The sequence below is a fragment of the Pristis pectinata genome, chromosome 17 (assembly GCF_009764475.1).
Source record: "Pristis pectinata isolate sPriPec2 chromosome 17, sPriPec2.1.pri, whole genome shotgun sequence".
Taxonomy (NCBI): domain Eukaryota; kingdom Metazoa; phylum Chordata; class Chondrichthyes; order Rhinopristiformes; family Pristidae; genus Pristis; species Pristis pectinata.
The window spans coordinates 14376329-14393483 of NC_067421.1; the positions used below are offsets into that span (position 1 = coordinate 14376329).

The 17155-nt window shown below is 40.6% G+C and overlaps 1 protein-coding gene across 4 annotated transcripts in view; it reads left to right on the forward strand.

Annotated features, from left to right (window-relative positions):
- The window catches only part of LOC127579647 (hepatocyte nuclear factor 1-alpha-like), a 232297-nt gene that overhangs the window by 139621 nt on the left and 75521 nt on the right, over positions 1 to 17155 (forward strand). For all 4 annotated transcript variants that reach the window (XM_052032570.1, XM_052032569.1, XM_052032568.1 and 1 more), the window contains one exon: positions 4132 to 4289. In XM_052032570.1, the coding sequence (XP_051888530.1) occupies positions 4132 to 4289 (158 nt within the window). The remainder of the gene's footprint in view (positions 1 to 4131; positions 4290 to 17155) is intronic.

Consider the following 17155-nt stretch of genomic DNA (forward strand, 5'->3'; position numbering starts at 1 on the left):
GTACAGGTTAGGAAGTTGTGGGCATGCTATGTTGGCGCCGGAAGCGTGGCGACACTTGCGGGCTGCCCCCAGAACACTCTACACAAAAGATGCCTTTCACTGTGTGTTTTGATGTACATGTGACTAATAAAGATATCTTTTCAATTTATCTCCTAACTTCCTATATTTGGTTTGTAGGACTTCATCCCATGTTTTTAGCCTAATTCCTTGGTACCAATACATCCACTGGTGGTTCCCCCACCCCCTCCGGTAAAATAGCCAGTTGATGGTATACACATGAGTGTAGTTTTAACTCTCTGTATCTGGACACTGATGGGATCAGGTATAACTGGTTTTGCATTCACTTGATGGGAGCCAACCTGACATTCCATCCAATCCCAGACAGTAGGCTCAGTTCAAGTTACTCCCTTATTGTCTAGATCTGCGTATGAAAGATGAACATTATTGACCATCAAGGAATCAGTAACTTGAAGAAAACTGGGCAAGGTACATTGTGGATACTGGGTGAGACATTGCCAGCCAGCATCAAAGTTTATAAATGTAATGCATGGAGATGGTAGCGCTGAAACCAAAGAAAGAGAGAAAAAAAGTCATGGAAGAAGGAGCAAGGAAAGATAAAAGTTGTATTTAGAAATAATGTTATAACAGACTGGAAAATATAGACAAAAAGGACAAAGAGAACAGTAAAAGCATACAAGGGTAAATAAAATTGACTTTTAAGTGAAAATATGAAGTGAGCTATTAACAAGATTGTTCTCCGAATTGTTGTAGCAATGCTACTTCTACATGCTACACACAGGAATGTGAACACTTGCATTGCTCACATTTCTCAAAATTGCTAAGCTGTGTTAAAATGCCAGACCAGATAGTTAAAGCTTATTAATCCATCTTTCACCATTTCCATAATCTCCCTAAACCAATACTGATCCTTTTTCAGACATTTTATACATTCCATGCTGCTGCATTCTGTGAGATGATGTCGCTGATCACCACTGTTCAGACTGAGTATCTCAGTCTCGTTTTGGCCTCTTTGTAATTTGGCAAATACCAAACTGTTTTGCTAACTTTCTTGAGGTAGATTATTTTTTAAATTGATTTCACATTAACACAAAATTTGTATTCATTTGAAAGTAAAAACGGTTCATTTATGAATCCAGGTACAGTGGCTAATGAATTAACTTCAGAAATGGATAGTTGGAATATCCTCTAATTGCTGAGGTCTGTTTTACAGCGATACCCACACTCAAAAGACCGATCCTCACTGCTTACATCCTTGGAAACTGCTTGTCCTTATTGACTCAGCCTGCACTAGGAGATAAAGTGAATTCAATGTGTGGACTGTTTTATATTTACTGAGTGGTTAATCAGTGAACTGAGTGTTATAGCAGTTTAGACACTGACTTTTCATCATTGGGACTTGCCCAGGTTAAATGTGTCTTCTGACTGATAGCCACAGAAATAATCTATGCAATATTCTCATGCAATCTGTATTCAGTTCATAAAGCATGTGGAACCTATAATACAAAGTTTGCATTTAATGACTGACATTCAGAGAGGCCTAACGCTGGTTGTCATAGGCACAAATATGCCACTGGTGTAAGTGTGTTTTTCTTGGGTTAGATTCTGGTGACCAGTGAAAGAGGGTTCTACTGTGGAGAGACACTTGGTTTAGAATAATCCTTATAAGCATTTTGTTAAATCTTTAGGTTGTGGATGCCTCTGCAAGACCGCATTAATTGCCCATTGTTAATAGAGAGATGTTGAGAGGCAAACTGAGAAATCAAATGGGACTGCAGAAAGTAGTTTAGAGAAATGCATTGCCTTGTGACTGAGTATTAAAGAACCAGTTGGGGTTTTAACAACAATCCAAAACCATCATGGCTCCTTTTGCTTACATCAGATTTTATTTCCATTTTTAAAACTAATTTCCAATTGTCAAACTGCCATAATCGGATTTGAGTTCACGTTTTCTGTATTATTGGTGCAGTGATATAACCATTATGCTAATCAGTCATTTGGAAAACACATGTTTACTTAATCAAAAATTGTGATTTTGTATATATCTTTCATGCTGATCAAGGCCTATCTTCCTTACTTTGTCACCAATCTCAGCACCTAGTTATGGTACCACTTGAGCAGCACTTATAGTAGTGGGTCTTCACCAAATGGCAGAAAGACACCCATTGCACCTGCCAGACACAACAGCAGGAGGACTGCTCTAGTTTGATGATGTCACTATTCAGATACAAATTTGCTTGAACCGCAGTAAGCTTGTGTGGGGAACCGCTACCAACTAAGAACTGCAGATACTGGAAATCTGAGGTAAAAAGAGAAAATGCAGCTATGTCAGCATCTGTGGAATGAGAAACAGAATTAATGTGTGCAATGTTCCCAGGCAATCAGAATTTAATTTATAAGGTGTGTGGAACTTCACAGTATAAAGCTTGTACTGATTGACTGATAGTCAGAGAGTCCTAAGGATGGTTGTCATGGGTACAAATACATTGTTGTGGAGGAGACTGTGTTTTTGGATTCATAGCTATGCAGCAGGGAAACAGGCCCTTCAGCCCACCAAGTCCATGACAATCATCAAGCACCCATTTTAAACTAACGCTACTTTATTCTCCTCACATTCCCCTCAACTCCTCCCAGATTCCTACCACTCACTTACACACTTGGAGCAACATACAGCAGCCAATTTACATATCAACCCACACGCCTTTGGGATGTGGGAGGAAACCGGAGCACCCAGGGAAAACACACACAGTAACGGGGGAATGTGCAAACTCCACACAGATAGGATTGAACCTGTGTCACTGGAGCTGTGAGGCAGCAGTTCTACCAGCGGTGTCACTGTGCTACTCCTCTAGGATTGGACTCTGAGATTCAGTGAAAAAGTATAGAACAACGTTTTTACCATGGAGGAAAAACTTGCCTTGGAACATTCCAGAATTAAGTAGAGATTATTCAAATTAATTTTGCATTGCTACTTGGCAATTATTAGAACATAGAACATAGGACAGTTCAGCAATGAACAGGCCCTTCAGCCCACGACGTTGTGCTGAACTAACTAAACTAGTAATCAAATGCCTGACTAATCTCTTCTGCCTGTACAGTGTCCATATGCCTCCATTTCCTGCACATTCATGTGCGTACCAAAGAGCCTTTTGAACGCCCCTTCGTATTTGCCTCCACCACCACCCCGGGGTACAGATTCTTTCAGCCTGGACTTGATTGACACCGATTTCTCAGACAGACTCTGAGCACTTGACTGACCTGTTGGACTATTTTGGAGAAATAGGAACCTTAAGCCAGTTTTGGGAGAGATGAGTATAAGATCCAGTGAGAAGGATAAATGAAAGTCAGAGCAAAACTTGGCTGGTTTTGATTTGTTCAGCCAAGTGATTCAGGAAGATACAGTCCTTAAATTTTCATAGTATTATGTAGGTTGTTTGGCACAGAAACATTCTTAAATTCAAATATCTCCAAACTGCCTCCTTGGTTTTGTAAGATACATACTCAATTTCTTGATTTCTAACTTTCCATCCTTAAATCCTTCCACTCCATTCCACAGCCTTAAAAGCCTTCTGAAAGTCTGTCTCATTGGTCACCATTACAGTCACTTCTCCTGACGTCAGCATCAATTACTTTATCTCATAGTCATAGAGTCATTCAGCTAGAAACAAGCCCTTTGGTACAACACATCTGTGCTGACCATCAATTGTAATTATTCCCTGCCAACCCTCTCCTTCCCCACCCCAAAATCTCTGCAATTTCCCTTGAAATATTAATGAAGATTTGTATAAATGAAAGCCTTGCTTGATGTGATTTTATTCTATACCTGATCAAAAGTATTATTGGCAATAGATCGATGTGGATATTAATGTTGTTGACTTGAGTGCCATCACATTGAATGAGTAAAAACGTAACAAGTTTATTGATAAGTGCTTAAAGGAGGTAAATAGTATCATCATTAATATGGCTATTCTTTCTATAGCATTCAATTACATTCACAAGTTAAAGAAAGCACCATATTCAATGCTGGACCTCCATTATTACCACAAGTGGTTAAATTAATGTTAAGTACTTTTTGAAAAAGTGCTCTAATATCTCTTTTTTTTCTTGTAACAGGAGTGAGATATGGGCAGCAAACATCCAATGATGTCGTGCCTCCATCTGTTAGTCACCATGGCAACAGCACTATGGTGACAACTCACACAATTCTCCAACCTGTTTCTCCTCCGGGTCTGGAACCAAGCTCCAGTTTGTTGACTACAGACACCAAATTGGTAAGTGCGTCAGGAGTTATTCAATCGGCTATGTAGTCGATGTTGTGATGTTGTCACTAGAAAGACAAGTAGTGATTGCCTGCACAGTTGTACAAACGTGGAATTACTCCACAGGATGAGTTTTACTGTACATTTTAGAAGATACTAAAGGCAAAACACTGCAGGCACTGGAAATCTGAAATACAATCAACAAATGCTGGAAATACTCAACAGGTCAGGCGGCATCTGTGGAGAGGGAAACAGAGCTAATAATTCAATCAATGACCTTTCATCAGAACAGAGTAAAGTTAGAAATCAAACATGCTTTAAGTTGCATAGAAGGGAAAGGGTACAAACCATAATGGGAATGTCTGTGAAAGGGAGGAGACCAAGCTAGACTGGTGTTGGTGCTGGCTGAGAGAGAGGAGTGAGAACTTTTTAGTCGCAGATAATCTGTCTGGAGGAAGTGTAAACAGAGAGAAATGACTGAAAACAGAGGAGGAGTGAGACAAAGTGGGTAGAGAAAAATATAATGTTGGAATTGTAGGATAGACGCAGGAGAAGCAAAATATAGCACAGACTGAAAATCTGAAATAAAAACAGAGAATGCTGGAAATACTTGGCAGTTCAGGTAGCATCTGGGGAGAGGGAAACAGTGTTAGTGTTTTAGGTGAATGATCTCTCATCAAAAGTGATCAGTTGTGATACAGAAGGGAAAGACTAGTTATCTGAAATTGTTGAATTCTGAGCTAGGTGCTGAGGGATGTAGTCTGCCTTGCTCGAAGATGAGATCCTTGAGTTTGTATTGGGCTTTGTTGGAACAATGTAAAAGGTTTAATAGGCATATCCTTAATAAGTTTTGGTAAGTAATACAACTGCCAAACTAATTCAGACTGAACATGCTAAACATATCCTGGAGTATTTTCTGGTGTGTTATGAATATCTGGAAAAATAGTGCACTCATTGGTCATGCAATATTTGGAACAATCTGTCCACAAGACTTTCCATTCCCGTTGATCAATTCAATGCTGTATCAGTTGGCTCCTCCAGTTCATAGAGTATAGAACAGTACAGCACAGAAACAGTTCAGCAATGTATCTCACAGCCTAATATTCTCTCCTCCACTTGAAGTTTTCTCCAACCCATATTTTGCTTCAGTTAACCTCATTGAGAGCTATCAAGTCTTGCCCTTTCATGGTATCTGTAAAGTTTCCTAAGATGGATCTTGGATACTGCTGTAACTCTGATAAGTTCCACGTGCCAGAATTGTGAAAGGACACAGAACAAAGGTGCTTACTTTACGCATCTCTAATAGCATGGAGCTCACACTGCACATGGTGCTTACATCATGCATACACATGATGTGTAATTATGTCCTTTAACCACATGGCTTATCTTCATAATTATGCACAAATCCACCTCAAAAGGCTAGGAATTCAAGACTAGCATTCTAAATACGACCTTAGAAGGGGCTCAAAGAAATGACATGTGATTTGATGCTCCAGTGCAACACAAAAAGACAACAGAGACACCAGAGATTCTGCAAATGCTGGAATCTAGAGCAACACACAGAATGTGGAGGAACTCGGCAGATCAGGCAGCTTGGAAATAAAGAGTCGACGTTTCGGGTTAAGACCCTTCATCAGGACAAAAAGACAACACCCCTTTTACAGGTTCCATCTCTCTAATGAGTTAAGTTGATGCATCATTTGTCCTCTTAACTGATGAACATTGATCTAATGCATATGAGGGAGAAGGAGAAGTTTGAGGACTGGTCTCCCAAGAAGGCCTACAGGGCTACTCTGGGGAGTTCTAGCTAATTTTTATCCCCCTACTATCGCAAAAACATCTTTATCGTAGCCTTGTTATTGAAGCTGGTTATGTGTGCATTGGCTGCCACATTTGCTCTGTTACAATAAAATAATTACAAAGGAAAAGCTCCTTATAATTTAAATAATAAAATATAAGATCGAACAATCACTAACAAATCTATTGCTGTTTTCAGTTTGAACAACAGCTATTTCCTTAATCTTTGTTTCACGGTCAAACAAATGTAAAATTGTTGGCTTTGTCTAAACAGCAACATATCTTTCTGGAACCAGTAATCTATCCTAAGATGAACCTTTTTATCTTTATTTAAATTGCAAGGAGACAATTTTCTTTTTCTTAGATTTTTTTGTATTATATTCTTCCAACTTATCATTGTCATTTTGGATGGTACTTTATACTTCCTGAAGAATATTTGAGTATATGATTCACATCCACCATCTTTTGACACCTCTGTTATGATTACCAATAAAAGGAAGGGAAAAGTTTGCATTTCATGAGCTTAGGATATCTCACCGCATGGTTGAAGAAGCATTTCTGGAGACTGGCCATGTTGTAATAGAGCAAACATGGTAGCCTACACATACACAGCCATTTCAGTTTACAGGGCTGTAATAGTGATATTTTTGTGATAATAGAAGCATAAGTATTGACAGGACTCCCCTCAAAGTAGTCCCATGGGATCTCTGAGGAGACTATGAAATAATTGGCCCTTGGGCTTATCCCTCTTTCTTTCTCCAGATCCTCCTGGATGTTACAGGTTTGTCTGGAGCCAGTGAATGGGCTGCTCCAGGAGCTGCTTGTCTTAGTGATGATGAAGTACCAGTTCAGAGTAGAATCTGCCTTCCCTCTCAGTAACTCAGGCACGTGGCTTCTACGGACAGCAGAGGACCCAATAACATGCACTTTATTTGTGTTTATTTAAGGATGTCAGTGATGTTTAAAGAACTTGTGAACCTGGTAAAACTCAGTGCACCTATTAAAAGTTTCAGATCATTTGAAAGATAAAGTAGGCAAATAAATGAAGCTGGCATGAGTCATCATGATGTTCGGGAAGATGAATTGAAAGCCTTATGCAAACTCTTCATTAGGACAGTGAATAACTTTTCAAACCATCTGAACTGTTTCCAAAAATCCATTAACCCCACCAGACCTCTTGTTTTCTTCCCAATTTGCTTAATTCATTGTGGATTCCTGGCAACGATAAATTTTTTTGTGTGTGAGGTTCCCTGCTGAGGGGAGTGCAGTAATTAACGTAAGATTTGAAGCATTACACAGGAATTCAGTGTGGAAACTACTTGTAAAACTAATCTGCAGAAGGAACAAAGCTTTGACAGCAGGGTTTCTTTCTGCACTTCTTCTTCAGATTAGTGACCTTCAGTGCACATCCACCAGGTCACTCACTCAGTAATTAAAGTCTCTTTCATTGCAATTTGGTCAACTAACTTCCCCCTATTTTTTCCTAGCAGTAACTGCCAGGTCGAGCCTTCATTTCCTCTGGAAGGTAGCTAATTGGTGCAGTTGCTTGCTGATGACTGAGCTGGCCATCATCCCATTTCCCACTCACCAATAAAGTTGGTTCCTCACGGAGTTGCTGGAAGTTGGAATCTCAACCTTATATGGGCTTGCAACATCACCATTCAGCAGCCCAGCTCCACTGAGATTTTGTGTCACACCTGGATGGTGATTGAAGGGAAGCCTCTAACTGAGTGAGACTCAAGCCTTCACCAAGGTTTCTGGCTCAGTCTGGGGCTTTTGGGTTAGGACAGGGGCAGGGGAACTCAACTTGGTTAATATTGTCCATATAATTGTTTGCCCAAAGTACCAGCCAACAAGGCAGATACTTTGGGCAAACAATTAAATGAGGTAGAAGTTTGTCCTAATCTTTTTAAAAATGTTCTAACTTTTATCTTACACTCCTGCTTCCTCCAGATGATTGAAACCTAGGTGACATTCCTCAACTGTGTCCTTTTCTGTGGGGGAGGGCAGGTATGAGGTCACTCCCACTCCAAAAAAGAACAAAGCCAAGAGCCATCAGCGGTGGTTTCCACATCAAATCAGACAATCTAATCCTGTGGCTCAAGAATGCCTCTGAGGGAACATTCACACATGAATCAGATTGTGGGTTCAAGCCCTGCTCTAGGGATTTGAACACACAACTCTGAGCTCTTACTCCCACATAGCACAGCGAAGGTTTCCTGCAATGTTAAAGTGCACAACCTATTGGAAGAGATGTTAAACGAAGGCCCCATCTTCCCTCACAGGCTGGATTAAAAACAAACAGGGAAGACTTGTGGAGTTCTCCTCATTGTCCTGGATAATATTTACCTCACAAACCAATGAGGTAGTAGTACAGCTAGTAGAGCTGCTGCCTCCCAACTCCAGTGACACGAGTTCAATCCTGACCTCTGGTGCTGTCTGCGTGGAGTTTGCACGTTCTCCGTGTGACCATGTGGGGTTCTCCCAAATTCTCCAGTCTCCTCCCACATCCCAAAGAAGTGTGGGTTGATAAGTCAATTAGCCACTGTAAAATTTCCCCTAGCGTGTAGGTGAGTGGTGGAACCTGTGGGGAGCTGATGGGGAATGTGAGGAGAATCCAGAGCAACATCTGCAAGATGGCTCCAGAGCATAACGACTCTTTGCAAGTTGCTCTCAGCAGATCTATTCATTACATCTATTATAATTGTTCTACTCTTTTAAATCTAAATTCTATGACTTTAGGAATTACTATCTCACAATCTACCTCGTTGTGGTCCTTGCACCTTATTGTCTATCTGCACTGCACTTTCTCTGTAACTGTAACATTATATTCTGCATTCTGTCATTACTTTTCCCTTTGTGCTACCTCAATGTGCTTATGTTTTGAAATGATCTGTATGGATGGCATGCAAAACAAAGTTTTTCACTGTATCTCAGTACATGTGGCAATAATAAACCAATTACTAATTACCGTTTAAGGCAAATAGGATCCATGGTGGCTTGGTAGATTGCGTTCAAAATTGGCTTGGCCATAGAAGACAGAGGGTAGCGGTGGAGGGATGTTATCCTGTCTGGAGGTCTGTGACCAGTGGTGTTCCACAGGGATCAGTGCTGAACCTTCTGTTGTTTGTGATAATGTTGGTGAGCTGAAGACAGAAGAGTTGGTTGTTGACCTAAGGAAGCAGGGGGTGAACACAGCCCTGTCCTCAGCAGCAGAACTGCTATAGAGATGGTCGACATCTTCAAGTTCCTTGGCATCCATATCACCAGCTACCTCACCTTGTCCCTTCACATTAGTACATTCATTTTCTTAGGCATCTGACAAAATTTGGCTTGTCCATGAGGATTCCCTCGAACTTCTACAGATGCGCTATAGAAAGTATTCTGACGGGTTGCGTCTCAGCCTGATATGGGAACTGCTCTGCCCTTGACTGACAGAAACCTGCAGGGAGTGGTAAACACTGCCCAGTCCATCACAGGCTCGTCACTTCCTTCCATCCAGTCCATCTTCATGGTGCGTCGCTTCAGGAAGGCTAACAGTATCGTCAAGGATGCCTGACACCCTGGCCATTCCTTTTTCTCTCTTCCACCTTCAGGGAGAAGATACAGGAGTTTGAAAGTCTGGACAGCCAGACTTAAGAACTACTGCTTCCTCACTGCTATTAGACTTCTGAACCAATCACCTCATTCACACTCCCCTTCCCTTTGGTGCTGCCATGTTCCCGTACTCTTAACTCTACCTCTCTCGGTTATTCTGTTGCTGTCATTTTAGCATTTCTTCTTGCACTACTTCAGATTACACTATAATCTTTGCACCATTCTGCTCCTTTGTGCTCGTCATTGTAGTTATTGTTGTATTTATTATATCCCTGTGTACTGTTCACTCTGTGAGCTTCATGCAAACAAGGAATTTCATTGCACCCTGGTGTATATGACAATAAGCTAATCTAATCAAATCAAGTAAATTTGCAGATGACACAAAAATTGGCGGAGTCATGGATAGTAGGAAGGTTGTCAAAGGGTACAACAGGATATAGATCAGTTGAAAACAAGGGTGGAGAAATGCCAGATGGAGTTTTAACCGGATAAGTGTGAGGTGTTGGATTTTGGGAAGTCAAATGTAAAAGGGAAGTGTACAGTAAATTGCAGGACCCCTTTAGGAGCATTGTCATACAGAGGGATCTTGGGGTGCAAGTCCATTACTCCCTGAAAGTGGCAACACACGTGCATAGGGTGGTAAAGAAGGCATACGACATACTTGCCTTCATCAGTCAGAGCACTGAGTATAAAATTGGGAAGTCGTATTGCAGCTGTATAAAACTTTGGTCCAGCCACATTTGGAGTATTGTGTGCAGTTCTGGTCACCCCATTACAGGAAGGATGTGGAGGCTTTGGAGAGGGTGCAGAAGAGTTTCACTGGGATGTTGCCTTGATTGAGTGTATTAGCTATAAGGAGAAGATAAACTTGGATTGTTTTCTCTGGAGTGTCGGAGGCTGAGGAAGTATGAACTATTATGAGAAGCTTAGGTAGGGTAGATAGTCAGAGTCTTTTTTCCTAGGGAGGAAATATGAAATACCAGAGCATAGTTTTGAGGTGAGAGGGGGAAAGTTCAAAGGAGATTTGTGAGGCAAGTCTTTTACACAGAGAGTGGTAGATGCCTGGAACACACTGCCAGGGGAGCTGGTAGAAACATGTAGGAGGCAGTTAGACAGACAGGAAAGGGAGGGACATAGGCCATGTGCAGGCAGATGGGATTAGTTTAAATTGGCATCATGGTCAGCACTGACATTGTGGGTTGAAGGGCCTGTTCCTGTACTGCACTGTTCTATGTTCTATAACATGGGTAACAGTGAGAATCAGTGGGGAATGGGATTGCTCTAAGAGCTGGCATTGATTTGATGGGTGGAAATGTTGTATGGAAACCTGGAAGGCCGATTATGACATTGTGTTTGTGGGAGAATGCTGTGCACACATTGGCTCTTGTACTCAGATTACAACAATGAAGTGCTTTGAACCATCCTAAGAGGTGCTCCATAATTTAAGCTCGTTATGATTCCCTGTTTTTCTCATACAGTCTTTGTGAGGCCTGCTCTCAATCAAGGCAAGCCACTGTAATCAATCCAGAACCTCATTGCTTATGCCCAAAGTTTCATACAGCATTGTCCATTCACTGGCTCCCCACTACCTGGCTGCCTGCCTCAGAAATCCTTCTCTCCATCTCTGTAACCCGATGTTTCAGCTGTCACCCTCTGCTGTGCCTGCCTTTCTTCTGCCTCAGTTGCACCAATGCTGGCACAGCCATTAGTTCCACTCTGCGATGTTCTACCTTGGCCAATAGAACATAACCAGGAAAGTCTGTGTGGCATATTGGCAAAGCCCTTTGGGTTCTTCTTAATGACTGGCTTGGACACTGCTGCTCATTAGGGTGTTGGCCTGGAGTGCTTTTAGAGCTAAATGGCATGATAAGATAAGATATCTTTATTAGTCACATGTACATTGAAACACACAGTGAAATGCATCTTTGCGCAGAATGTTCTGGGGGCAGCCCACAAGTGTCGCCGCGCTTCCAGCGGCAACATAGCATGCCCACAACTTCCTAACCCATACGCCTTTGGAATGTGGGAGGAAACCAGAGCATTTGGAGGAAACCCACGCAGACACAAGGAGAACGTACAAACTCCTTACAGACAGCGGCCGGAATTGAACCGGGTTGCTGGCCCTGTAATAGCGTTACGCTAATCGTTACATTACCGTGACTAAGGTCCCATTGATAAACCAGATGTGATGCACATCACCAACACATGGCAGAGCCTTTGGAGATGAGGGCAAAATGTCCCTTTGAATAGGATGTAGCTCTAATATAAATTCAACCAAGTTTTAAGAGTACAGAATTTTAATTTTGAAAATCAAAGAACTGCAGAAGCTGAAAATCTGAAATAAAAGCAGAAAATACTGGAAACACTCAGCAGATCAAATAGCATCTGTGAAGAGAGAAACAGAGTTAACAAAGTGTTTTTGATCTCATGAAGACCCTTCAGCAGAACAGATGAAGTGTATTCGACTTCAAATATTGACTTTTTCCACAGAATTTTAGTTCTGTTTCTTTTAAATCCTGATTCCTGATATCAACCTCTCCTGGCTCACAAAACGAGGAGAATGGGTCACTGATCCATGCCCTGAAATAACAAAGTGACTGAATTTTAAAAGAATGCAAAGACTGAATTTATTTTTCACCCTCAGAGGGTCTCCCAGAGAGTATCTAGCAAAAAATGGCTTAATTCGACGTTAAAAGACCACTGTCATTTAGACCAACAGCGCAGCCATTTCACTTTTGGGAAAGTAATGGCATGAATGAACAGTTATATCTGCTTATTAACTTTGTGCTATTTGAAGAAATAATGTTCGCTATATTGGAAAAATATGCTGCTTTTCAAATAGTGCGGCTGAACCTTAAGTGAATCCTCAGCTACAGGAATAGGTAAGCAAGACTCCAGGATCCCTTAGACCCGTGAGCTGAATTCTTGGTTTATTCCCTGTATCTCCGACGAAGAGGCCTCCCAGTTGAGCCAAGCTGACTTGAGGCACTGCCAAACCTTTTGCACTCTCCTGCATAGAGGAGGGCAGTTGCAAATGCAAATTATTTCTGCTTACCTTTGTTCTCTGAGCAGGCGATGAGGAGCTGAGCCAATGGGCCTGAATGGGTCTGAATGAGCTCTTCAGAAGAACTATACAATCTAAATATTTTAATTTCACTCATATTACCCAGCACAGGACGAGAACTTGGACAGCTACATTTGTATTCTTGAAACTACAATCCTGTCATAATACAACACTTAAAAGGCCAGGGTACAGCTGTGCATAACCAGTGCCAGGCAATTATCTTCATTATTTCTTTCCTGCCACTACTGCAGGAACACAGTGATGACAGCAGTACTTCCCGAAGTATTTTCAAAGTAGTTGGATATAATACAACCTTTTTTCTGAAGCTATTTTAATGCTGTCAAAATTGTCTACTAGCAATAAAACAACAGGATTGAAATCCTTTCATGTAGCAGTAGTAACAGTTGTTTTACGAATATACAGATAAATAATTTTTGTCTATTACCACCTTATCTCATTTTGTTGTCATTTTGGGAGGCAGCTGTGCCATCTCAGTAACATTACCACAGTGGCAGAGCTCCTATCAGTGGCTAAAGAGGGAAATTTCAGCTTTGGGAGCTGGTGCCAAATGTTTTGGGATGGGCAGAATGTTGGCAGCCGTAAATACTTTGCAGACTGAGATGTTGGCGTTGAAGGTCCACAGTGGTTCTGCAGGTCTCCTGGTAACCTGGGCAGTACCTTCCGTTTCTCTAGGTTCTCCCCAGAGCTGGTGTGGGAAAGCTGGGAAAATTCTGTTCAACTTCTAGAGTCAAAATATTTTGTTATAGAATTTTGCAGGACAGAAAGAGGATGTTTATCCAATTGTGCCTTTGAAAGAACTATCCAATTAGTCACGCTCCTTCTTGGTATCCCTGTAACAATATGTGAGTTCACACCTTCCTGCTGAATATTTGATGGTAAAGACATAGCAAAACCTCAGGAACAGAGGCTGTGATTGGTGAGGATTTTGGTCCCTATTAGGTAGCAATGACTGAAGTGATGGTGTCTGCTTGACACACTGCTAAGATGATTTCAAGTCATTGCCTGCGTGGATTTGTACCACCACAAGCTACAAAGTCATGAATAGCAGCTTAAATGTACACAATTTCCTTGAAATGGAAGTAGTTGCTATGGAAACAACTACATTTGTTGGAGTAGTTTGCATAACACAAGAACTTAGAAACAGCTCAGAAATATAATTATGCTACTTCATGTTCTGATTAAAAGGAATGAAATTCTGTCTGTCTATAGTTTTTAGTGAAAATGTCAAGCAGATTTCTGTTTATCTATCATTCCAATATGTCATTAAAATTTCCAATTGAAGAAATGTTTCCCTGAAAGATAGGGCAATTGATTCATTTCCTTGTGAATGATTTACCTCTGAGTCAGGAAGTTCTGGGTTCAAGCCCCACTTCAGAAACTTGAGTACAAAAGATTAAGTTGATCAACCAGATGTAAAAATGAGAGATAACTATGTAAGTTAAACTATGGCTGCTCTTCGACAAATTGCTTCAGCACTGCAGTATGATACTGGGCCCAAAAGACTAACAACTTAAGGTGCAAAACATTTTTTTTATGCCTGTTTCTCCTGTTTCATTGGAAAATTACAAAGTTAACAATATTTTATTGGGTTTGTATCTACTGCATAGAGCTGGCTCTAGTTCATGAGAATTATTTCCTTACCTCAAAGTAATTGAGATGATATGCTATCTTTGATTGATCACTCCTGCGAGGTAAGATGGCCATATGGTTACACGGAGGTGAACTGCTCTTCTATCATGCACTATTCTTTAGCTTAACATTCCATTTAGAGATGGCCAATCTTAGCCTTTATTTTAAATTTCCCCTTTCCCTTTGATGTCACCACTTTATCCTATAATTTTTTTCTAAGTAAGATAGTAAACAGGATTTCAATCTGCTGTGACATTAGTCCATCAGGTAAGTCTGACTAGGAGGAAAAGGAGGATGAAGGGTAAGGTTTAGAACAATTTTGAACTATTTAGAACAATTTTGAAGAAAGTGAATGGTTTAGAGATTCCTTTCCCCACCTTTCCTCTAGTTGTGTATTTAGGTGAGCTCTGTGCTCATTAAGATGAAGGATGTTAGACCTGGGATCTGTTTGTAGTAGCAGGTCATGAGTACGCGAAGCAATATGTTACATAAAGAAAAATATTTCTTTGCTTCCGCTCCATTAGACTGGTTTAGTCTACACTATTCCATTTCCAACATCAACCATCATTCTGGCCTTATTATTTGAAGTTGGCTGAGGCTTATTTTGAACCCAAATGCTAGAGTTGAAAGGATAGTGTACAATTGCCCTGTTTTATGATTCCTTGGCAGAATATAGTTTTAACACAAAATATTTTGAGTAATGTGGACTGCAAACATTGTTTTTGGACCTTAGCTATATTGTTTGAACTGATTTTTGTTCAGCAATAATTTTTTTATTCCTTCAATTCAGCTGGTTGTCTTCTTACTAACCAGAAGATATAAAATTAGACTGATTGTGGCTGCGTTTTGAAGTGGTTGTTAGCTACCCAAAGAGAGGGTTCCTGGCTGTGAAATTGTTTCGTTATTTGAGTTTATGCAGCTTTGAAACAACCTCAGTCATTTAGCATGGTCAGTCTTTGAAAAATATTTAATGCATCATCAAATATTTTTATTGCAATGTTATTTTGCTTCAAGCAATGGGAGCTGTATTGTCCCAGAAATTAAAAGTCCTCGAAGTGTATCCAAGAGTTTGTGGTAGATGGGCATTGCCTCTGGAGCCCCAATGCAAACAGCAGTTACATATTTTCTTAATCAAAATATGTAAGAGTGCAAGGGTGACTTGTGCCTGGAAGTGCCCGCTAAAATTTTCCAGCGTGGCATAAAATGACTTGGAAATGGTCTTTATGGCATTTCAGTCTGGAAAATATAGTGTAGTGCATAATATAATCAGATTGGTCCACTTGCATATTTTGTTTAACTGTGCTTTCTGGGCTTCTTTCTTCTGTTCTGCTCCCCTGCCTAGTTTGGCATCATAGGCATAATTAACCAGAGCTATGCATAGTCTCCTAAGAGTCCTTGAACAAATGCTCTATCTGAATTTAATATAATTTTACAGCTTTTCAATTCTATCCCTTTGGACCTGTATCACAGTACTTTGTTTGCATTTTTATGGCCTTATTAACCTGTGTCACTATTTTAATTGGTTTACATATCTGTGCCTAGAGATGCCTTGGTTTTCCATCTCATTTGGAGTCATTTTCTGAGGGAATCCTGATGTGAATACAACCATTTCCTTCTTAAGAGTGGGAGGGAGGATTTTGTGGGAGGTTGGTTGGGCTGGGGTGCAGGAACATGTTGGGAGCTGTGGAGATGTTCTGTGAATGGGGAAATGTTATGAGTGACATTTTGATCAAACCGAGGAAGGGTATAAACCCTTTCAAATACATAGAGCTCTAATACTTTTCTAGGGATAGAGTGAAATTTGAAAACAAATGGGTTATTATCATTCAAACAATGTAACATTTGTTGGCCAGCAGATCAATGAGGTTTGCCTGTGACCTTATGGAACAGAAAAGGCATATGCAGGGACAGAAGCAAATTGCTGATCAGAATGAGATTTGTATTTGGGGTTGGGCAGATTTGAGCTGTGAGATGGATACTGGCTGCAATTAAAACATCTGCACTTACAGCAGAGACCATCAGCCCCAAACAATCGAATTTTAATGAATCATAATTATGTAGGCATTAGAGAATAAAATATTCTGTTGCTATTGAAATTAAAAGTTTATCCTTTTATGAATTGAATGCTGAAAGCTGTGTAGTAACTGTTAAATAGGCAGAGTAAAATAACAGTGACAAACACAAGAGAAAAGCGGTGTGGAACTGAATGTTTCACAAGGGCCTCCCTCCTCATTTAAGCTTCATGGATTTACAGACAGCAAATAAAAGCAATTGGAAATACCAACTTTCCGAGAGCTTTGTATATTTGCACTGAGGGCTATGAATCATATCTATTGTAATTTTACATTGTACTTCATTGGAAAAATTCCATCTGCTCTTTATACCTTTGAGAAAGCACTCAGTTACAAACAGCTGCTGTTAAGCAGTAGTGTCCTTTTCACATCTTCTGAAAGATATCCGCTATACTTTTGTCCTTGACATTTTCACTTACAGCAAAATGCCTGGTATCTCTGAGGACCAGAGTGATTAAGTAATATCAAGCCAAGACTGAGTAACTCATGCATTTTTAATTCAATCTCAGGATGCAGACACTTGGATTAAGGTTGGCATTTATCAGACATACTTAGTTGCCCAAGAGCTGGTTGTGGGCCATCACCTGGTGGCTAAGACCACACCTGAGAGACTTGCCAGGCGCTATTCAGTAAGTAGCCAAGAGTCATCACATACTTCATTACCCTGGAGGTGTTTTAGAGTCATAGAGTTGTACAGC